We start from the raw sequence: 25,463 nt of genomic DNA, 5'->3' as shown, positions 1-25,463 counted from the left end.
CGGTAGCGTAAGCGACCTGGAAGCTATTTTCGAGCATACTCTTTAGTGTTCTGTGCTTCAGGTGTGACCAAGTTGTGATCGTGACATTCGTGAGTAGTGAACGCTGGCAAAAGAAAGAACGAGCATTACGAATGCTAAAAAATTATGGATTTTGAATGAAGAAGGAAAGTGGCAACATCAAACGAGTTGAAATTGTTAAGAAATTTGGGACTGCTCTGTCTACCTTAAATACTTTTGTAGCTAAGGCTACAGAAATTGAACACACTCATTCAGGGCGGAAAATACAAACGCCTGGAAGACTGTTTATTAGAGTGGTTTAGACAATATAGGGCACAAGGCATTCCAATCAGCAGACCAATGTTCCGTGAAAAGGCAAATGAACTAGCGATCAGACTTTGTGTAGAATATTTTAATGCTTCGTCGGGCTGGCTACACAAATTTAAGGTTAGACACGGTATCAGCAGTCATAACGTGTGTGGGGAAAGCAGAAGTGTCAATACCAAGACTGTACAAGATTTGAAGGATAATAGTTTGTGTTACGAAGAGACTTAATTTTATAAATTTATTTGATTAATTGAAGTTGGCACTTTCCAAACCTATTTCCGATTGGTCGGACAATTATGTATTGTTAAAAAATGGTTATGCGTGCAACAGTCATGTTCGTCATCAAGCTGTTATTTCGCATCATTAAGACATATCAAATGCAATAAAATATTGAAGGCACCAAGTTCCTTTACTTCAAAATCAATCAAAAATATTGGCGCCCAACAGCATGGCTCTCAATAACCTGAGATGTTCAATACAAGCAAGATCATGAAAAGTGAAATACAGAAATGAAAACAATGCGTCGCAATTGAGGTTAAGCAGAGGAGTAAAAATACAACACACCTCGAATTCGTGGAATCATTCATAGATACTGCATTCTCGTTCATAACGGAAATCAAACCGCTGAGGCTAACAACTTCAACGGAGGGCAGCATAAATCAGTAATCAAGCAAGTACAATTCGAGGTTACATACATAGTACATACAAAGAAGTAAAGACAAGATTTCAAGATTGACATTCTTCTCACCGCTCAATGCAAGAATCTCCGGGAGACTGCAAGTCTCTTTGACATATACACCATCATACCTGCCATCTTTACAAAACCAAAAATCAGGAGATTTTGATATGAAAATCAGGAAATATAATTGGACAAAACTGCCTATTCCACATGTCTTGCACAATACAGTACTATGATAACAATGTCTCAAAGCCCGACTACTGCTATACGAGGCTACAAGGCTAAAGATTACACATCTCTATTCCCTCACAGGAAGTATGCGAGTGAGATGATCGGTCTCTGATAAGCCTACCGAAAATAGTATGAACTCATGCTCCACACGTGTGAATCAGTCATGCACTTAGATGCCATTACTTAGCAAATGCATAGATTAATATATTGCATCAAGCACCCGTGGGATTATGTGAGGCGCAATGCTATTTGTACCCGTGCTTCGCTACGGAATTCTCAGAAAGACTGTCCTTATAGTTTTCCCAACTGAAGTCAATAGAGTTATTACAATGACGTCAGTACGAATGTCGCGACTAAGGGCAGAAGTACGTGGATAGAACGGAAATTTCGAAAAAAAATTATTTCGCTCTTAATTTGAAAAGCGCGCTTTCCTGAGCAAAAATATGTATGATTTATATGCATTTTAATTTTATTCCACAAAGAAATTAAGAATAATGTGAAGCCTTGTTCTGAAAAAATAGCTGTGAGTGAAGCACAAACTTTGACTCCAGTTTCACGAAAACCTTTTTTTTTTTTTCCTTCACATTAGGTACATATTTCTCCTAAACTATTCTACCTAGAGATATGAAATTTTGCACACTCATATATGACTGTACTGCGATGCTAAAACTCTAGAATTTTTAATTTTGCTTCTAAATTGTGTTTTTTATAAACCTTTCTTTTGCTAAAAGTTAAGATATTTTAAAATTAAATTTTAATTTATAACTGAAGACATAAATATTTATCAAATGTTAAAATTCTAGGAGTTTCAGGACTTTCATGCATCTATGAATGTGTGGTGATAACTTGGAAGCAGTGGTACCAATACTTCAGTAGTAATGTGTATCAACATGACGACATGTTTCAACAAGACCTCGACAAATTTCTCATGTTCAAAAAATTCCTTATAAGAAACTGGAAGTCTAAATTCTATACATTGCAATCCATTAGAATCAGAAGGGCTGTGACCTGACATGGTAAAATTGGTTCATTTCTTTCATGTTATAATAGATATTGTGATAAATGTTATGGTAAGTTTCAGCATGATTTCAGTGGGCGCTCACGTACTTCTGCCCTTAAAAGCAATGCTGTCATATGAAATAGTCAATAAAATAAAAACGGCACTTTTCTCACTTTTAACGAAAAGTACTACGGTGTTGATCTAACAGTTCAAAGTTCCATAGCTAGAATGACCAGGCTGCAGACAGTCAAGAACACTCCTGTGTAATTATTCCATTCAATTGTGCACACTGCTCATTCCAACCACTGCCTCGGAGTAGGGATCAAATACCTGGAATACTATGATGATCCAGTGTGTTACGTCACCAGTAGTATCAGAAAATTTATGAACCAGAGGAATGGCATGCTAAAGAAGAGAGAGATCTAACTCCCCAGCTACTTCCTGCCAATATTCAGGCAGGCTGTTACACTCAATACGCAGCAGCAATTCCATCCATCAGAGATAAATGGCAGCAGAATACACAAAGCACATCACAACAAACAATGGTCAATGTAATGCTATTGTTGACCAATTTCTATAGAGGAGGCCTTCACATTTAGTTTTCTTCCGACTGTGTGATATTAGAGCATCTAATAACCCTCGTGTTATTCAAGCGATCGTTCCTTCATGACTTTTTTCTCATTCTTATAATCATCTTTACAATGTTGTTATAGTCGGTACGGTAAAACTGAATAACACATAATCGTAAATTGTATTCTCTATAACTTCTGTTACGTAGTATTTTTCGATATGACCAACACGATAGGTAATTAAAAATTAATTTTTTGGCATCTTCCCCTCAACTACCATTTCCAACAGGGTGAATAAAATTATTTATAGTGCAGAATGTTGTTCCTTATTCCCCGACTTTACATAAAATTCTGTTCACCCATTTTCTCGTACCTCGGCGCTGATATGGGCTTAGCAACAAAAATCCAAATTCATGAATATCTCTGTTATAACCGGTACGGTAAAAATGTATATGACATAAATGATAGGAAATTTAATTCTATATAACTTTAGTCATGTAGTATTTATCGATTGGGCCAACAAAAACAAATATCTGAGAATTAAATTTTAGGCCTTCCCCTAAACTACCATTTCACTCAGCGTGACTAAAATTATTCATAGCCAAGATTGTAGCGACTTATTCCCTGACGTTATATACCAATTTTCATTAAATCCTCCTTAGCCGTTTTCTCGTAATGAGCGTACATACAGACAGACATTGCAGATATTTAAAATGTGCATTTCACCTTGTTACTGTGGTCACGACCGGTACAGAAATATTATTTTTAAATTCTGGGTGATGTACAGATAAAACTTATTTACGGTATATTGAGATAAATTGAAATTAGTCAGAATTGTCTCCAAAAATCTCTACAAAAGTCGCTAATCATTATCATTGCAATTCTGTCACTAAATTATTAAGAAAGACTCCATATCTTAGCACAAGTTTTCGTAACATGAACATGCTCTGATCAGCATAATAATAATAATAATAATAATAATAATAATAATAATAATAATAATACCAATAATAATATTAATTGAAGTCCATTGACCCTCCTGTTGTCATAAATATAAAAGATCCAATTTTCTTTGTCATATAACCTCAATTGAGCAACACGATTCCTTTGAACTTATACATAACCTTCACGCAATCCCTTCTAACTTTCACAGCATAACCTTAATTTCAATATGTCGCAAATAAAGAAATTGAAACAGTCGCGTGGTTGAGTAAAAGGCACGTTAACAAGAATAATAAAGTCGATTACAGCTGACATGTCAAAATCAGAGGCAAAGGTTAGAATTTTAAAATGTGAAGAGCTATGGAATTCCTTTGAAGAAGTACAAATAAAAATAGAGGAAACAGATCAATGATGAAATAGCTGCACTACAGTTTGAAGAGGAATGTGTGTGTGTGTGAGAGAGAGAGAGAGAGAGAGAGAGAGAGAGAGAGAGAGAGAGAGAGAGAGAGAGAGAGAGAGAGAGAGAGAGAGAGAGAGAGAGAGAGAGAGAGAGAGAGAGAGAGAGAGAGAGAGAGAGAGAGAGAGAGAGAGAGAGAGAGAGAGAGAGAGAGAGAGAGAGAGAGAGAGAGAGAGAGAGAGAGAGAGAGGAGAGAGAGAGAGAGAGAGAGAGAGAGAGAGAGAGAGAGAGAGAGAGAGAGAGAGAGAGAGAGAGAGAGAGAGAGAGAGAGAGAGAGAGAGAGAGAGAGAGCGCGCTATTTGAGTCTTTATTTCAGCGCAGTTACACAACTGCAAACGATAATAGATGAGGCAGAGGATGTTCAAAATAATTTGCTAGATCAAATGAACATGGCAGTAAACAACGCCATTCATCAACACGAAGTTCCACAAAATCATAACAGAAGAATACAGAAATTACCAGAAATTAAATTACCGGAATTCAACGGCGAATTCACAAAATGGTTACTTTTTAAGAACAGTTTTGAGTCAACCATTCATAATGATACTCAACTAAGAAATATTCAAAAATATCAGTATCTGATCTGTCTTCTGCAGGGCAAGGCACGCAAAGTCATTCAAGGTTTTACCATTTCAGAAGAAAACTACACAAGTGCTTGGAACTTGCTTGTACACACATATAATAATCAAATGATGATAATCGAGACACATCTAGGTGAACTTTTCGAGTTTCCTACAGTTTTTAAAGAGAACAAATCTGAATCATTTAGGCAATTACAATTTCATATTCAAACACACATGGCTTCATTAAAAGCAATGAAGCAACCAGTACAATATTGGGATACATTGGTTATTCATCTACCAAAGAAGCAGCTGGATTTCATTGAGCAAATGGACTGGCAGGAAAGGGTGAAAGGCAACACTCCAGAAAAGATGCCAACATTGGATGATTTCTTGAAATTTTTAACTGAACATTCCTAATTATATGTGCTGTTAAATCACAACAACAAAACTAAGGCATTGAACACTAAGGCAAATCCAAAGGACAAACAACCTAGCAAGAAAGTTGTTAAGACGTCTCAGGCAAGCTGTAATGTGTGTGGTGCAAGTCACCCCATTTTTACACGTGAAGAATTAATTAAATGATCAGTTGAAGACAGAAGAAAACTGCTCCAAGAAAAAGGACAGTGTCATAATTGTTTGAAACCAGGACATATTGCAAAAAATTGCAGAGGGTCAAAATGCAAGAAATGTGGACTTCTTCACAACACACTTTTACATGCTGAGGAAGATGACAAACAGAAAGAAAATGTTAAGGGGGTACGGAATGCCCTATGCTCCCAATGATAAAATCGGCTGTTTATATTGTACCTTTTCTCTGAAACCACTGGAGGTAGACACTTCAAATTTTTTCAGCTTATTTTTGAATATATTAATCTTCTACTGAAACAAGCATAATTTTTGTAACGACCTACTTAAGGAAGATATTATTTTTTATTTTGAAACTAGATATTTTTGGTATTTTTAGAATATATTTTTGCTAATAACATTTGTAATATTCAGACAAATTAAAAACTGTTGTTTCAGCAATTGAAAGAGTTATTTGTAAGTATGTCCTACAAATTTCAAGTTCATATATTCAAAACTGGCTGAGAAAATGCACCTTAAGTATTAAAAAAGTAAACTTACGGGAAACGGGCTTCAAAGTTAACACATCAATGCATGCCAGGTCCATAGCTTGGATTATCTTTATCTTCTTCAAATTCCACTTGTAGTCTCTTCTTGGCACCTCTCCTGTCTTTTTTGTCTTGAAAAGCTTTTCTTTTAAAGGGCATTTTCATCAGACCTTAGCCTTACCAGGTCTTTATGCAACATTGCATCAACAGTACGACACCCAACATTCAACCCTAACACTTTCAGAATTTTGCAACTTGTGATGTTTCCCTGGTTAAAACTTGAAGCAGCATCATATACACCAAAATGAAGAGTGCTGATACCCACAAACACTGTTTTGTGTAGGCGGTTCCAGATGACACTATTGACACATTCCTTTGGCTTTTGTGTCCTGCCGTGCAGGCATTTTTTCAGGAGATTTTTGTCAAAAAGATCCCTGAAAATTGGTTTGATTTCATCCATAATGGCTGGTGGCAAACTATGAGGATGGTTACATTTCTCCCCTGTTACTTTGCTCCTGTTATATTTGCACCAGCTGTCTGTCCCTGAAAGACACAAGCCTTGTACAGGATTTTCATTACTGGAATAAATGTTGAAATATGATGCCCAGACAGCTTTCCTCATTGCTTCCACATTATCAGTATTTTTCCTGATGGTCAGACCACAGTAAATATGGAGAGTATCAATGACTGAATCAGTCAATCTATTCTTACCCTGTAATATTCTACTATCACTAAGTTTCTTTCCCTTTATGCTTGATTTTAGTCTTCTCAATCTTGTCCCCATACGTTTCCGAATGTGACCAACACATTCCAGTTTGGTTATGTTTACATCATTTCCACAGGGCTTAGAATCCTGAACAACTTTGAAAGCCTTAGAGTCACCATCCCGTAAGTAATACAAATACCTAGCATTGTACCACTGAATCGAACGTTGGTCAAGTGACTTGCAAGAGCCCGTCATGTCTACTCACAGCAGAAATCTAGCATGCATCATCATATAAATTATTTCAAAAAGCACACTTGTAGTTATCATATAATCATAATTCATACACCATTTTAAAGAGGGGATTTGGCATATTAAGAAATAAAAATAATATAAAAATGACAATTTTTTTGGCAAAATACCCATTCCGTATCCCCGTAAAAGAAAATCAAGTGCCCATATACCTGTGTGTCGAATCTCAGCATTCACCTGCTTCGCTCAATGTGAGCTTGGCGAAAGGAATAACATCGCAAATACTTTTGTCAACTGCTTTAATTGATGTAAAAGATGCTCACGGAAGAAGAACGACATGCCAAGCCTTATTGGATCCGGGATCTCAGTCGAATCTAATAAAAGAAGGTCTGTATAAAAAGCTTGGCTTACTGAATGTCAAGACAAACACACAGATCACTGGAGTAGATTGTTCCAAAGTGGAAACAAAAAGGATCACTAGAGTACACCTCGCTTCAAGGAATGAAGGATTTGAGGTGGAAGCAGAATTTCTAGTTTTGCCAAATATAACAAGATGATTGGCACAGTTGGAGATCAAGAAGGACAAGCTTATTATTCCAAAGGACATTCGCTTGGCGGACCCCATATTCAACACGCCTGGAGACAGACATATTAATTGGTGCAGGACTTTATTGGAAAATAGTCACAGGTCCACCCAAAAATGAAGCTGAAGGGCAACCAGCTCTGCAAAACACCTGATTACGCTGAATTATAGGTGGTGAAGTTTTTGAGAACAAACAAGGATCAACAACATGCATGAAAATTAGCAATAAACAATTTCAGATTAGATGGAAAAATTTTTTGGAAACAAGAAGCAATTCCGGAGATTCAACATTACTCATCAGAAGAAAGAATATGTGAAAGACAGTTCACGGACACCGTTTTGAGAGATACAACAGGTAGATTCACCGTAAGGCTCCCTATCAAGCCGGATGTCATCCTCGGAGAATCAAGAAAAAAGGCACTAAACAGATTAGAATCATTAGTCAAGAGATTAAGCAGACACCCCGAACTCAAGACTGCTTATGCAGATTTCATGGATGAATATGAAAAACTAGGGCATATGAGCTTGATTGAAACAAACCAAAATCAAGATGTACCAAATTCATACTTCATACCCCATCAACCAGTGGTACGTCCAGATAGGGACACCACAAATGTCAAAGTGGTATTTGATGCCATGGCAAAAACATCACTCGAGACATCACTCAATGACAAGCTCATGACAGGACCTAATTTACAGAGAGATCTTTTTCACATTGTACTTAGATTTCACAGCCATAAATACGTCATGACGACAGATGTGGAAAAGATGTTTTGGCAAATCCTCATCCATCCTGAAGACCGAGGATTACAGCAGATTTTGTGGAAAGAGGAATCTTCAGCCCCTGTGAGGATTTATCAGTTGAATACAGTAACAACCATGCCATGAGATGCCTAAATGAATTGGCTACTCTGCATGAAAATGAATCGCCAGCAGCAATTCGTGATAATTTTTATGTGGATGACTGCTTAAGTGGAGGAGACATTCTAGAAGACGTGATCAGGCTATGGCAGCAAATACATACTCTAGAGTGGTGGAATGCATTTGAGGAAATGGAGGTCCAACAGCAAAGAGATCTTGCAGGATTTGGAGAGCAAAAGCGATGAAGGGGATTTACTGGTTTTAGACCAAGTTGAAGCTAGTAAGACTCTTGGACTCCTCTGGGACTCAGAACAAGACTGCCTTCAGTTTCGAGTTGAGCTGGCAAAGCAGTCCCCAAGATCCAAAAGAGAAGTCGCCTCCAAAATTGCACAGATTTTTGATCCACTAGGACTCGTGGATCCAGTACTGATAAAAGGGAAAATGATGCAACACTTATGGGTAGATGGATTTGAATGGGATCAGCCATTGTCCCGAGAGCACCTTCAGATTTGGAACGAGTACTATACGTCATTAGAAAGACTGAACAACATCAGAATTATGAGAAACATAAATCCTGGGAATTGCTCTGGCTCTTTTGATTTGTTTGGATTTAGTGATGTTTCAGAGAAGGCTTTTGGAGCCTGCATTTATGCAGTTTGTCAAATGCAAAGTGGTCTCTACATTTCCAATTTACTTTGTGCAAAGACGAAAGTAGCTCCTTTAAAACCATTTCATTGCCAAGACTCGAATTGGAGGCAGCCCTTCGTCTCGCAAAAATTGTCAAAACAACAGCGAGTGCTTTGAAAGAAAAAAATTGTCAGATCAGATTATGGAGTGACAGTGCAATTGTTTTAGGATGGATCAACACTGAGCCAAGGCTGCTTAAGACATATGTGCCAAACAGGATTGCAAAGATTCAAGAAGCCACTGATGCAACCACCTGGAAGCATGTTCCTTCGACTGAAAATCCAGCTGATCTTCTCTCAAGAGGAATTACTTCAGCAGAACTCGAAGATAAAAAGCTTTGGTGGAGTGGACCTTCTTGGCTTCGCACACAGCTTCAACAACCAGAGCATTCAGAAGAATTTGAAACAGAACTACCAGAGCTGAAGGTCACAGCAGTTATGTTGACAGCAACATCAACCAGCATCCTACTGAATGAATTCTATTCATTTCGGAAATTATGCCGTATAATAGCATATTGTCAAAGATTCATTTATAATTGCAAACTCAAAACCGCCAGAAAGGAAAAAAAGGTTCACTAGAAATACAAGAAACTTGTAAAGCAGAGAAACAGGTAGTCAGATGGACATAATTGGAAGCATTCTCTCAAGTAATATATTGCTTAATTAATAATCAAGACCTCCCAAAGAAGAATTCTCCAAAGTCACTCAGTCCGTTTCTGGATAGTGACGGATTCATTAGTGTTGGAGGAAGGCTTCGTTTTTCAGAGCTAACATCAGAACAGAGACATCCTGTGCTTCTACCAGCAAATCATCACATCACCAGAATGATCATGGAAAATGAACATAGTCATCTGAAGCAATGTCCCCCAGAGCAACTGCTACATGCAACTCGACAACGATATTGGCCTATCAGCGGCAGAAGAGAAGTGAAAAAGATTGTCAAAAGGTGTCCGAGGTGCTTTTGTTACCATCCTACAGTTCCGGAGGTAAGCATGGCACATTTACCGAAGAAAGGGTTGGTTAGTTGTTCGACCCTTTGTTACCACAGGAGTGGACTATGCAGGTCCAATATCTGTAAGAGAAAGCCATAGAAGAGGCCGCATTCATACTTACAAGAGTTACGTAGCTCCATTTACATGCTTCGGTACCCAGGCAGTGCATTTGGAGTTAGTGTCGGAGCTAACGACCGAAGCTTTCTTGGCTGTACTGCAACGCTTTATGGCGAAAAGAGGTTTGTGCAAGCAGCTTTTCTCTGATAATGGGAAGAATTTCATTGAAGCAGCCAACGCATACAAGATATCCAGTCCTTTTTGGAAAAGGGGTCAATGACCATTGCCTCCTCACTCGCTCAGCAGCAGGTACAGTGGAGTTTCATTCCTCCCTGGTCACCCCACTTTGGGGGATTGTGGGAAGCAGCTGTAAAGATGAAGACATTTGCTGACAAACACAGGGACGCATGCTAACTTTCGAAGAAACCTACACTGTTCTTTGCAATATAGAGGCTGCATTAAATTTATGTACCCTTATTCCCTTGCCAAATGATCCAAATGATTTAGAAGTCTTAACACCAGCACATTTTCTTTTAAGTGACTCAATCGTGCAACCTTTGCAAAGGGATTTGTTGAGAGAACCCAATAACCACTTGTCACGTTGGCAGCGTTTGCAGAAAATTCGGCAGCGGTTGTGGCAGAGATGGCAGCGAGAATACTTGTGGGAATTGCAAAAACGGATTGAGGTTGATTCTTTGGTGCTGTTAATTGAGGACAACATCCCTCCTCTAGAGTGCCCTACGGGTAGGATAGTTCAAGTTCACCCTGGACGAGATGGTGAGGTGAGTGTTGTCACCATTCGGACAGCTAGTGGAACTTTTACCTTAAACATCAAGAAGATATGCCCTTTTCCCATTGAAAGGGATGACTAGGAGAACTGAATTAAAGATTTCCTGTGATACTTCTAACTTTGTGTTATTTTCATCAAAGATAAAATTTCAAAATTGTCACAGGTGAACATGTAGTGGAAGTGGAAAGTGTTGTTTTTTTTTTTTTTTTGTAAGATTTTATTTGTAAAGTATGGTATAAAGTTTTATTTGTAAAGACCTAACCTGTACTGTGTAATATTTGTAACATATGTATTTGTAAATAGTAGTATTCAGTTCTATATTTACTGGAAGTATCCAGAAACTTTTGTTACATAAATTTTTGGAACAGGGTGTGTTGCCTTTTGTTGGTTTGATATTCTAGAATGTATTTTCTGACTGTTCTGGAAATGGAAGGTTTACGATCGCGTATTCGAGAATGTAGGTTAAGTTCGTGACTAAAGTTGGAATTGTGATTGGTGAAACTAGGTGGGGATGGGCGGACTCATGCATTCTGATTGGCTACTCCAAGGACAGGGTTTACCTATATATAGAGAGAGAAGCTGCGTTCATGATAATTCGGTCCGTTTGTCTTGGTCTGTCTGAAGTTTTACGTCGTGTGTGACGCTTCGCTAACGGGATGGACCACCTTCGGGTAAGCACTCTTGAATTCCGTTCCGGCTAAAATTTCCGTAATGTTCGGTTGCTATTTCGTATAGGAGTCTGCCCTAGCCTAACCTAGATTCACCAAATTAATTATTTATGACGCCTTAGCTTTTCAGCTGGGCTTGCCTGTTTGTTTTCGAGGCATTCCCATCAGTAAATATGTAGATTGTAATTTAATATGTTTACCTTGGAGTTTGCCTCTGGTAGTTCAGTGTCACTTGATGTACGCTAGAGTCTAAGAATACGTTCACTTCACTGTAAATTGGAATTGCTTTTTACGTTGCTTTTAACCTACTAAATTGCATTGTACAACTGGATTTGTAACTAGATGTATGGTTGGATTGAAGTTTGAAACTTGCAGTGAAGCCCATTATCAAAGAACCTCTAAGATATGTGTATCACGGAGCTTATAGTTTTAAGTTGCAAGTTGGTGGATTTTGTTTCGGAATGTATTTGTAAAATTTCACTTGTAAATAATATTTTTCAAATCTAAGGATCACGGTTGATTCATTTTGAAATCTGCAATCTAAGCCATGTCCATGACCTCGGTAGGTCCTAGCTGTTTCCACTTTCCTGGTTTATTGTCCACTAGTTGGCCCTACTGATATTTATGTATGTTTTGGTCGGCGGAGATCCGCGTAATTTCAGCCAATGTTTCTCCGAGTGTGTAGTGGTTTCTGATATTGTGTAGTTGCTCTTACCTTCCCCCCTTTACTGTTTTAGTGCATTGTTTTGTGTAACCACTGTAGTAAAGGTTACATTTGGTAGCAGAGACAAGCGCTAGGTTGCGGACGACGAAAGGTAAACCGTGATCATACCTAACCTAAAACTCCGTAAAAGTTGCGATTCGTATATCGCTTGAAATCTTGTTTCTACCTGTCAGGATGGCTCGCGCTGTTCCTAATCCTTTCCATTTGAGAAAAGCTGAACTCGTTTATGAACTTCATATCCGAAAAATTAATTCAACGGGCAATGTCAGAGATGACACTAGACTGTTGAAACAGTCGCTTAACCTACCTATAACCATACCTGAGTTAACTACAGACGAGTTGCGTGGGTCTTTGGCCGTGATTAAAGATCGGTTACCTGAATTTAACGCCATTCTTGTGTCCTTTGGTGCTTCTAAGCCCTCGCATGGCCAATTAGCGCGGGTTAACGGGCAGTTACTACATTATCTCGACAGAATTAAGGATTTGTTGTCTCTCGAATTGCCGGATGTTGAGCGGCAGAAATGTCAAGCCTTACTAGAACAGCTCTCCAGAGTTTTCGACAGAATCAGTGGTTTGCTTGAAGGCAGTAAGTTAAATAACACGGTTTCTGAAATTCAAGTGTCTATCCCATCTGAAATGAGTTAAAGTGTTAATTCTGGTGATACACCTGTTGCTGCTCAAGTGTGCAATCTGTCACCTAGGGCTGGTGTTAGGCCTATTCAGGAGTCTGAGGTGAATAATGCCACCCTGGAATTTTCCGTTTCATTGTCTGGAATTAGGACATCTGTAAGTCATTCTAATGATATATCTCTTTTGCATGTTGGTACCCATACAAGTTTTCCTGTGCTACCTGGTAATTCTGTTGAGGCTCAGTGTCTGCCCTCTATTGTTAATCAACCCGGTTCTGATGCAATGGTGCAAAACCACCTCCCTGTTTTAGCGCCACCGATATCAAGTTGCATAACCTCTACACAACCAGTTAATGCCCAAATGGTCTCTCAGATTAGTGAGAATCTTCCTCAAATGAGGTAGATAGGACCCTGCCTCCTGTACCAAGCCCTAGCTAGTGTCCATCCAGTTTCGCCCTGAGAACTATTTCATGCTTACGTTAAAATTAAAATCTTAAAGTCGGGCTCTTTTATTGGTACACTGTCTCATGGTTTGAAAATATTTGAGAAAATACTTGAAAATAGGCTAAGGAAAATAATAGAACCACAACTACAGGAAGAACAATATGGATTCAGAGAACACCGATCAACTACCGATCTCATATTTGCACTTAGAATACTGTTAGAAAAGCATTGGGAGAAGGGCAAAGACTTAACACTAGTGTTTTTGGATCTCGAAAAAGCATTTGATAGTGTTCCAAGGAAGACTATATGGGAATGCTTAAGAAAGAAAAATGTACCCAAAGGTCTTATCCAGAAAGTTAAAATGCTTCACGAAGACTGCTGCAGTTGCGTACAGATAGGAAACGGTAATTCTGATTGGTTCCAAACCACTAAAGGAGTGCAACAAGGCAGTACCCTTTCACCCTTACTTTTTATCACTGTCAAAGTCTTTATGAACATGGACTTGTCATTTTCGCGAGTGTTAAGGAACGAATTCTTTAAAGTCTTTATGGACAGTGACTTGTGATTTTGCCAGTGGTGAGAAACCAATTATTCAAGGTCTTTATGAACTTTGACTTGTAAATTCTGCGAGTGACGAAGAACACATTTTTGAAGTCTTTGTGGACATTGAGTCTATCAGCCACATTGGACTTAGGTGATGAATGATTACCTGCAACATCGCCAGAGACCATCGGAGATCATCCAGAACATCGGAAGTTCGAGACTTACTCGTACATGACCAACCTGGGTGTTCCGGCCTCATCTTAACGGAGTATTTGGCATCTTCCGGAACGTGTTCCAGCCTGTTCGGCCCGGTGAGCTGGAGACCCAGACCATTAAAAGGACGATGTTGAAGACAACCCCTATCACAATGAGATGATGTGCAATTTGATATGCATTTCATGAATAAACTCTTATTTAATCTGATGAAAATTTTTCTTGTAGATAGGACCCTGCCTCCTGTACCAAGCACTAGCTAGGTCCATCCAGTTTCGCCCTGAGAACTATTTCATGCTTACGTTAAAATTAAAATCTTGAAGTCGGGCTCTTTTACTGGTACAGTATAACATGTATGAAAATGAAAATCCACAGCCTGTTTCCAGTCATTCGACTGTGTCAGGAATGGAATGAATGAAGCCCCATCTAGTGGCGAGGATAGGAATTGTGCCGGCTGCCGAAGCCTGACGCACTCCTCTGGGGCAATGATTAATGAATGATAATGAAATGATATAGGAGAGTGTTGCTGGAATGAAAGATGACAGGGAAAACCGGAGTACCCAGAGAAAAACCTGTCCTGCCTCTGCTTTGCCCAGCACAAATTTCACATAGAGTGACTGGATTTGAACCACGGAACCCAGCGATGAGAGGTCGGTGCGCTGCCACCTGAGCCACGGAGGCTCTTTTAACGTGTATATAATTTGTAAGTAAAAGAGTGTACACAACTGACAGCATCTCCTGTGTGTGTCTTTGTAGTTACGACACTGTTATCTAATCCCAAGTTTGAAATGAGAAAAGGTGAGATTTTCTGGGTTAGTAATGAGCTGTCAAAAATTGCTAATGTTGAGTGGCAGTGGGAGTATTAGACCTGAGCTGGATGGGCAATTGTCCAACCAGTTCTAAGTGGCCAGTTTTGTTTTATTTTATTTCTGTATGAATAACTACAGTCTGATTATAATAAATAGATTCAGTTTTTTTTTTACTAGAAAAGATTAAAATGATTGTTAGGAGTATACTCAAAGTCAGAAGAAGGCTAGTAATAATAAAAAGCCTTCCAAAACAAAGAATATTTTCTGAATAGTAAATTATACACATCAAAAGAAGTTGTGTATCACCCCTGTGTGTCCTGTGCAGACCAGAAAGACTACACTTAGGATGTTTGTAAATATACACACAACTGCATGTACGCAATTAACAGGCAGAATGCCATAATCGAATGGGAGGCAGTACTTGAGTTGAAGCTGTAGCACTAGTGCGGAAACATTAGGAGTGTGTTCTAAGCAGAACAGTGGGCATTTGTGTGACAGTATAAAGACAGCAGTGGGAATTGATTTGAAATTTCTCATTTTATTGTATAAAAACATGATTTGTTTCTTTGTATAAGATTTTATTCTGTTCAGACTGAAGTTGTGGAATTGGAAGAACTGTTTCAATCTCAGAAACCTGGACTTATCCTGGACCTTTTATATTGACTATTTTAAAAACTCTATTTACTTGTAGCAAAATTATCAGTTAATCGGTGGATTTCTAGATTTTCTTTAGGATCAAATTATTTTGTAACCCACTGTTTTATAATGAGGAGTTCAGGAAGTTTGTTTTCTGTTGCTCAATGCACAAATTTCTAGAACAATTAACACCAAGTCAGCAGGAAAGAAAAGACTTTTCATTGGAGAAAATAAAAGTAAATGTAATTGGTGAATGTGAAATTCGAAGGTGAATTCTGCATTCTGATTCGTTTTCTTTGGTGGTTGCACCCTTTCCTGTTTCTCAATCTTGCTCAGCTTCTTCGTTGGGAGTGGAAAGTGCCCGTGTCTTTGATCATCTGACCATCTTAGCGAGCGGACGTGTTTGTCTTTCAGTCTCCGATTGGGAACATTGACCATCTCAGGGTAAGCACTGTCCTTCCATTTTCAGTTTTAATTTAACTTGAATTTAATGTAATACTTCTATTCCTTTCATTATGCAGGAGCTTGCCCTTGAATTTCAAGTTTACCACTATCTACAAGAAAAATTTTCATCAGATTGAATAAGGAAATGCATATCAAATTGCACATCACCTCATTGTAGATAGGGGTTGTCTTCAACATCGTCCTTTTAATGGTCTGGGTCTCCAGCTCACCGGGCCGAACAGGCTGGAACACATTCTGGAAGATGCCAAATACTCCGTTAAGATGAGGCCGGAACACCCAGGTTGGTCGTGTATGAGTAAGTCTCGAACTTCCGATGTTCTGGATGATCTCCGATGGTCTCTGGCGATGTTGCAGGTAATCACTCATCACCTAAGTCCAATGTGGCTGATAGACTCAATGTCCACAAAGACTTCGAAAATGTGTTCGTCACTCGCAGAATTTACAAGTCAAAGTTCATAAAGACCTTGAATAATTGGTTTCTCACCACTGGTAAAATCACAAGTCACTGTCCATAAAGACTTAGAATGATTTGTTCCTCAACACTCGTAAATATTGAAAGTCAATGTCTGTAAAGACTTTGAATAATTTTAGAGTTCATCACTAGCAGAAATTGCAAGTCAGTATCCACTAAGACTTTGAATAATTTTAGAGTTCATCACTGGTGAAAATTACAAGTCACTGTTTATAAAGACTTTGAAGAATTTTGGGGTTCATGCGTGCACAACTGATAAGTCCCATGTAGCCGTGATAGTTTAAGTTCCGCATTAAGACTGTAACCACTCGAAGATAGCCTCTGACGATTACGGCAGCGAGTAGAGCCAGGCTGAATACTCTGCTGTGACTGACTGATCAGGCTAAAGTGAGCCCTCCTTATATTCGGTTTGGGGGCTTCTACGTCATCATATAGCGTGATCCCTTGAAGCTGGTTATGAACCCCTCAACGGACTTACTTGAGATTCATGCTTTGCGACGTTTACGCGTTTATGCGCTCAAGTCGCTACCATAATTATTAGAGGAGTTTTAAAATTTTCTTAATCGAACGTTCGTGAAGGTGTGACGCTTGAATCCAGAACATACCAGGTCAGGCCAGCTACACTTGGCGTGTCAGGCGGGTGATCTATCTTGCCCCTGCAGCTACGTCACGTACACAGCTGTCCTCGACTCGCTCGCTCGTTCCTTCCATCGAATGTAAACAAACCAGGCTTGCGTGATGATTAAATGCAATTAACTATCAAAAAATACGCATGTACAGGTCGTAACCGGTACAAAAGTGATCCCTCTATAATTGCTACATTTCTTCCGGCTTCCTTTTTTGAAGAGAGGTATTATTATTCCCTTTTTCCAATCATCTGGGACTTTCCTATCCTTCCATATTGCATTACTTACTCTATGAAGCCGCTGTATTCCTATTGCACCAGTTGCTTTGATCATATCTGCACTGACTTCATCAAATCCTGTTGATCTTTCTTTGGGCATACTATTAAGGGCAGTCTCTACTTCCTTCCATGTTGGCGGGCTCTCTTGGTCAGGCTCATCATTGCAGCTTAAACTGACCTGCATGGTTACATCATTGGAGTCTTTCCCAGTACAGTTGTATAAATTATCAAAATAGGATTTCATGATTTTCCTTATTTCTGTCTCTTCCCTGACTATGTTACCATCTGGTTCCTCTATTGCTGTTATGTATTCATTGTCTCTTCTTATATTTCGTATTGTTCGGTAAAGTAGTTTAGAATTAATTAGCTTTGCTGTCTTGCTCTAGTTTATCTGTGAAATCAGTCCAAGCTTTCTGTTTTTCTTCGGCCACAATTTTCTTTATTCGTAGCTTCTGATGTCTGTATTTCTGCTGCAGTTCGTTTACTCTAGATTCATTCCTTTGACTTCTTTTTTGCATTTCTTTGTCTCTGGCTTTCCTGGTTTCATTTTTCGCTTTCACAGCAATCTTCACCCGATCGTTCCACCAAGGAGTTTCTTTTGCCTTCATTTTGCTATTAGTTTTACCACAAACTTCTACTGCAGCTCCGACAATGCTTTCTTTGAATCTAGTCCACTCGATGTTGCCTTCTTGTAATGCATCTTATGGTAATTTATTGGTCACTTTTTTTGTGTATTCAGTTTGTTTCTCTGCCTTCCTTAGCTCCCATGTCTTGATTTTTGGTTTCCTGTATTTCTGAGGTCTGTAAATTTTAATGTACTTTATTGTTGCGAAGAGAAGTCTGTGGTCACTGTCCAGGCTTTCACTTGGTATAACTCTGACATCACATATGGTCTTTCCTGCTTCACTGTCTGATATAAAACGTATTAACTTTATTTGTGTTGGGCCAATTATGTTTAGGGCCATAAGAGAGGATCGAGTTATCATCATCTAGAGTTGTTTTTGATAAGTTGACTACAGGTGGATGGAACTTCTTTATTATGTTGTCAGGATTGTTCAATTTTTTTGTTACTTTAGTAACATTTCTGCTTAGCACTGAGTTGTTTTTGAGTGTGTTGAGCTTTCTATCTAAGGTACTCTGTTTTTTAGATAGTATATTGAACAATCTGTTGTCAACTTGGGTCTGAAATACGTCCCATTGAGCGCTCGAGAGTCGTTGAGCTGCTTCAAGGTCAGACTCAGAGTCGACTGTTTAGAAAAGATTTTTTCTTATAAAGGAACTTAATTACGTTATTTAACCAAATCTTGTTAACTTGGGCTTGGGTTCAAGAATGGTCAGCAGAAACGTGTTTTCTGTTATAAGTTTTAAGAAAATTTGGAGTTAATTTGTGTGCGATACATTGTTTAAGAAAGTTAATATCTTTGCCTATTTTTTCAATCTTAATTTTTAGGCTCATGTAATGATAGGCCTTAGATTTCGACTAGTAAGCATCATAATTTAAAGTTAAAAACTGCATCAAGTTTTAACCTCAAGATCTACAGCAAGAGTGCTCAAGAACCTCTACATGAACTTCTATTTTTAATTCAAGAAAAGTGTCATAAGTGTTACAATTATGTTGACTTCTTGCCATTTTTGTGTCGGCTGATGACGTGGACATATGTTGAAACCGGTCCCATAAGATATTAAATATGTTGCTACATTAATTCGTGCAACAAAATTATTGTATTGAATAGGTGGAACATCTTTCTAATTTTAGCATTGTAATTATTAGTTCAATACGGATCAGTGATGAAGTTTTTTGGCCTTTCTCATACCATATAATCTGACCAACTTCGAGAAGGCATCAATAAGGACTCAAATATACTGGAAGTCGAACTGTCCCTTTACCACAGGTCCAAATAGGTCAATACACACGAAGTCACCAGGTCTTTCTGAGATTACTGCCTGACAAGGTCCCACTAAATAGTGGTTAGGAACTTTGCTACGCTGACACAGATCGCAAGTGGAAAGAATTTTTCTGATATCTCTTCTCAGCTTGTCCCATATAAAATTCTCTTGGATCTCATACAGAACTTTATTAGCTCCATAATGCCCTAAATCCTTGTGGATAAACCAAATCAATTCCACACGTAGCGCTTTGGGTACACAAATCCCCCAAAGATCCTCGCCACATTTCCCGGCTAAAAACCTGTTAACCAGTTTGTACGTGTGCCTACCATGCAACACGGTAAGCTGCTCTCCTCCCTGAAGTATAAATGAAGGCTCCCTACATTCCTCGCCTACCGACTGTTCAACCAATAGGTTACGTAGTCTGTTGAGAGCAATGATTCTGTGCTCTCCTGTTTTGTCTCACTCCGTTGTGATGACTAAGGTTCCGAGTATTCTCCGTTCTACGCCTAAGGTTACCTAAAGCATCAAAACTACCTAGTAGGTTCTCCATCTCCTGAATAGTACCAACTCTGCACGGAGGCCGCTTCTCTCACCTTGTCCGGAAAATGTCTCAAAATTAGTCTAACTACATCAAATCCCTCGGTTATACCATCTAAGTTTTGACAAATCATGTCATGGGCCAAGAAATATTCAATCATAGTGACTCCTTCATGTGGTTTGTATCTCCCAAATACCACCCTTTCTCTCTCTCTCTCTCTCTCTCTCTCTCTCTCTCTCTCTCTCTCTCTTGAGCTTGCACTGTTGCACTCCAAAATGTGTGTCTAAACTTATTTCTGAATTCTTTAAATTCCATCATCGTTTGCCTACATACCATGAACCAAGACCGAGTATCTCCTACAAAAGCAAGTCAATATTATCTACGTCTTCCCAGTCCATAGACCCTTCCTCTGGACACTTGAGAAACACTTTTTCTATCATCTTTAGGAAATCTAGCAGGTTTGTTTGTTTCCCATTGAATTTAGGTAGTTCAATTTCCCTACTGTAGCTACCTCCGAGACAATGCCTCCCTGTGAAAACCCGTTTATCCCTTGCCACCTGTTTTAACTGATTTTCTGCTTTCTCCATCCAGCGTTCTACATCTTTGTCTCTCCTATCAATTTCACTCTCCAAGTTAACCTGCTTCTCTTTCAATGTCCTAATTTCAATCTTATTCTCTTCAGCTATCGCAAACCTTTCTTCGCTTGCCCAAGTCTCAACTTCCATTCTAAGCTTGACTGTCACTCTCTTGTTGGACCTGGTCTTTGAATACCCATATTTCCCCCTTTGGAGTCTCAACTCTCTTATCAATACTAGTGACCTGCCTCACTACTTCCTCCCTAGTATAGTTTTCCTTCTCCATTAATTCCAGGAATTTACTTCTCTGCTCACCAAACTTTTCTTCTACCTCTTTCCCTTGCCATTCACATTCCCTTTTCTGTTCATCTTATCACTTATTAAACAATTTTTTTAACACCAGATCGCATAACTGCCTACTGTGTTCGTCCATTCTCTGATTCGCTTCTTCCTTATTTTCCCTCATCTCCTTGCTTAATTCAGCTTTAGTTTGCTCCAACTATTCTTTAAGTTCACATTTAGTATTCTCAATTTTAGTGTTAACATTCTCAATTTTACTGTCAGTTTGTTCTAATTAACTTGAAAGCTCAGATTTAGTTTGTTTTAATTCCTCTAACATTACTCGCATCATTGCCATTAACTGATCATTATTATTACTTTCATTGTTAGGGTTTACCTCCGCTTCTCCCCCCATCCTACCATCAGCTGACTCCATGCCGACTTCTTTCTCCTTGCCTTCACTCTCCATTCTACTTACACTACTATCTTCAGTTTCCTCTACTAGACTACCCATCTCTTTCTCTGAACTCTCTACATTATTACTTTTTATCGACCGTCCACTGCGTAACATCCTCTCCTCTTTTGTCTGATCAGCCATGATCCTCCCCACAATCCTAATGTAAAGTGGATATCCAAATTTTACCCAAAATACTAATTCTGCTATCGTTGCCATCATTCCCTGCTCCGTACTTAATTATTTTCTCACCTCACATTGGAGTGGCATATGTAGCTTGCCTCCCCCCTGATGGAGAGCTATTATGGAATTTGTTCCCTCAACCTGCCCAACAGTTGAGCAAAAACTGTAACTACCCATGCTAAAATTGGGTGCCAGTCTAAGTTTATGACCTAAAACCAAATAATTTATAAGAAAGCTTGGATAGACTCTCATCCCAGGGATGGGGTGACAGTGCACAAATCATTAAGCAGGAGAATTAGAAATCATAAGGCTGATTAAAGTGAACGAAGAAAGTAACATTTATTAAACCGACTAAAAATGATGACAGTTTTACAAGAACTGAATTCAAAGTTAGAAATGAATTTAACAAAAAATCAAATGACTACCTTGCGGAAACTTGCAATATCTTTAACCCACTTGATCACCATGTGGCCTTGTTCTGCTGGTCCTTGGAACGCCTTTGTCCTTGTAGCTGGAACATTACCGATCGTCTTTGGGATACCTCCATCTGCCGCCAAGTACCAATCCTGCCTGCCAAGTGCACCAACCACTAATTGGATGGTGGCTTCGAAACTACCACTCCTTCTTACGCTCTATCACATTTGTTGGAGATGATCCACGGGTCAATGTCAGAAAGAAAAAAAAACCTTGGGTTATGCGGAGAGGATGCCGAATGAATAATCCTTCCAACTTTACTGAAAAGGTGTACTGTAGTTTCATTTCTAGCTAGTTTAATGCTACCTATTGTTTTAGACTGGTACAAACCGATCTAGTAGTAGAGCTGTTTGTACTTCCTGTTGAGAGTGGCTGCACACCCATCATTCAGAAATTCCTAAGTAACATGTGGTAACGAAGTGAAGAAGTGATAAAACTATCAGGCTAGACCATTATGGGACATCAACCATAAGACAAGTCATAAGACCTCAGACGAAATACGAGATAAAACCCCACCAGGAGCTCCAGCATGCCCTTAAACTTTACTGGCTCTAATTACAGTAGCATAAAATTAATTTCATTATAAAGCCCGTATTGTCGTACGTATACTTTATTTACACTCTTATACGTATACTCTAATTACAGGTCGAAACACGTGGTCCAATCAGGTGAAATGTCTCTCCCTACTCCTGATATCAAAGATGATGGGTCCGAACGATGACAACTGTTCTCCCATTAGCCATCTCACTCAGTATCCATGGCAATGAGACGCTCCTTTGAAAATGTAGGCGGTGACCAGTTTGAATAACCCACCTCGGAACACAGTAGCTGCAGTGAGAACCGTTGGACACGTGCTGGCTTTTCCCAGGAATTGAGGTCTAAATTTGTAGCTTCTTCCTCGATGATGTGGCAAGATATAGGAAAGTCTACTGCAAGTTAAATTTTATCGAATAAATGCAAGAATCTAAGTTAACATAAGAATATTCAGCCCTCGTTAGAAGTCGTAGTTGCAAAGTAATGAAATTATAGTGAGCAAATAATCGAACATGAATTTAATTAAATTACGTACGAAGATAAATATCATGACATAAAAATATACCTTTCCTGAATTAATTAGACATAATAAAATGAACATAATTACACTGTGTAATTGTCTACAACCGGCGAATGAAAGTTTCATGTATTCAGCATCCCATACCTGCTGGATTTTTTCCTCCTTTCTTTTTAGCATTATTTTATCTCTCTCCTCGAAAGTAAAAGGCTTCACAGTTGTCTGGCCTGGTTTCCATTGAGATGGCGATACACCCCAGTGACTGGTTTCAACATTTACAGCAAAGTTCTCTCCATCTCTCTCCTAAAAACAGCAAAATAAAATAAAATCAGTGCAAAATATGAGAGAATCATTGCATTTAGTACCTTAGCAATATTCTGCAAACTGAGTTAAATTAAATTCCAGGTGCAGCTTAACATGTTATTAAAGGAAAACCTAACTTGAGCCACAGATTGAGCAATGTCTCCACATCAACCTTTTAACAAAAGTGAATTTATGGACCATTTTATTTAACAGCCATTAAAATAAAATTATTTTTACAGTGAGAGAAATTTACATAGTTACAGTTTTGTTAAGTGCCTCTGACCCTACAGGCTCTTGTCAGCCAATCCAAGAGCCAAGCGTGCAAAGTCAAATGTTGCTGCAGTAACAGAAAATGAAATGACACTAAGTACTGATCATCACTTCTACTTATAAGTCACAGTGCAGTCAAGACTGACTGGTTTCTATGCCATCAATTTGAATAAACACCATTTAACTTAATAAAACATTATCTTTGAGACCTGTGGAATATGTCTATAAAGAAAGGTTTACTAGATGGTGTAAAATATTACTGTAGAATATTTTATTTGTACTCCCTTTATCTATCTAAATTTGGAAATGTAACTACTAGATTGTAAATGATTATTTTTGTTCTGTGATATTTCGTAGTGTTCTGGAAAATTTTTGTCACACGGACTTTCGGAACAGGATGTGTTGGCCCCTGTCGATTCTAGAAGCATGCCTTTACTTTGGAAGATGGGAAAGTTTGCCATTCGAGTCAGGTGATGTTATAGAATATTGTGAAAATATTGCAACGTGATAAAGGATTTTGACTGGTTGATCTGGGTGGCGATAGGAAAACTCCTGTGCTCTGATTGGTCATCTCGTCAGTCCAGCGAGCAGACGCACGTCGGCAAATCCTCCCTCCCGGGATGGGCTACCTTGGGTAAGCACTGTTGGTTTCAGTTCCACCTTTATTTATATATAATGTTCGCCTGTATTTTCACACAGGAGTTTACCCTGCTCTCCCAGACTCGCCACTCAATTACTCAGATGCCTTAGCTTCTCAGCTGGGCCACCTATTTGCTTTGGAGGCATTCCCCTTTCCTTTAATTTTGCAAAACAAGTAACTTGTAGATTAATTTAATTTCCCCTCGGGATTTGCCTCTAGTAATTCCGTATCACTTGATGACATTAGGTTTCCCAGACCCGCTCCACATTCCTTTATCATAGTTGTAACATTGCCCAACCTGATGATCATTTGTTTGTGTAACATGAAAATATCAACGAGTATAAGCATGTCTGCTCATGTATTGAAATGTCGTCTACCATTCTCACCTACTGTTTGGAAAACTCACCTATTTGTGAAGTCTACCATGCAAATTTAATTTAAAACTGTACCTCCAATTATTACGTCATTGCTACATCCTCCTTATTCGCTCAATTTGTGGTTAGATAAGTTGCGCGCTTGAGCACCGTGTACTTCTGCTCTGTGCGCTGCGAGCACTGTCACTTCCGGCTTCTCGGGGAGCAATAAGCCTGTTGCCTAAATGCCAGCTTCCAAGATGGCTGTGTTCACCAGTGTCGTTAAGAAGACAATTGGGCATACTCGGAACATGTTAAAAATGGAGTGGGATACTCCTGGATAAGTGTGAGAAAGCTAAGGCCATGCCTTAGATCAATTTCTTAAGTGTGCTCCAACCTGTTTTTAATTTATTAGAGTAGGAAGAAAACATTGTGCGAGTGTTAACCGTTACGTAATGTATTATTTAATTTAATTTCTGGGTTGAACCGTGTTGTACTTGTACGCATATCGCGTACAGTTTGGCGACGTTTAGAATACATCGCAGTATTCTTTGTCAAGGCGACTGAAATACCCCTACTCGATCCGAGGTAATCAGTCTCCCAGGCAGAAATTACACTACTAGAGTGGCCTTGATCTTGGCCTTTTATATCCTAGCCTTTCTGGCTGACGTAAGCCCTAGCTGTCTCGCGAGACTTCTGGAAAGTATATGTCACAGCCAGGTAGTGGGGGCTTGCCCCTGCTGTTATGTAATGGGGTTGCGGACCATGTGTTTATGTTGTGGTCTGTATGTCAAACTATGAATGATAGGCATCCAAGAATTACTGATTTTGTATCCTTCTTCTAAATTTATGTTATTCGGATGTTTCTTGATTTCGATAGCCTCGCGGATTTTCCTTTCCAGATTCCAAGGGATAGCTGCTAGGATCTTGGTCTTGTCAAATGATATTCCGTGCCTAGTTTCGTAGGAATGCTTTGCTACTGCTGAAATATCTGTGTTTTGGTTCTTGGTGTGACGGATATGTTCTTTTAGGCGGGTGGAGATCAGACGTTTTGTCTCACCTACATAACAAGCTCCGCAGCTACATTCAATGTGATACACTCCAGGGGCCTGTAATTCTATTGCGTCTTTTACTGGTGGTAGATA

General features: G+C 39.0%; 1 protein-coding gene across 1 annotated transcript in view; it reads right to left on the bottom strand.

Moving 5' to 3' along the window:
• LOC136877557 (targeting protein for Xklp2) overlaps window positions 1-25,463 on the bottom strand; it is a 238,789-nt gene that overhangs the window by 68,897 nt on the left and 144,429 nt on the right. The window contains exon 8 of the mRNA XM_067151698.2: window positions 22,900-23,055. Within this exon, the coding sequence (XP_067007799.2) occupies window positions 22,900-23,055 (156 nt within the window). The remainder of the gene's footprint in view (window positions 1-22,899; window positions 23,056-25,463) is intronic.

The sequence above is a fragment of the Anabrus simplex genome, chromosome 7, assembly GCF_040414725.1.
Source record: "Anabrus simplex isolate iqAnaSimp1 chromosome 7, ASM4041472v1, whole genome shotgun sequence".
NCBI lineage: Eukaryota > Metazoa > Arthropoda > Insecta > Orthoptera > Tettigoniidae > Anabrus > Anabrus simplex.
This window is presented reverse-complemented; position numbering and strand designations above follow the sequence as displayed.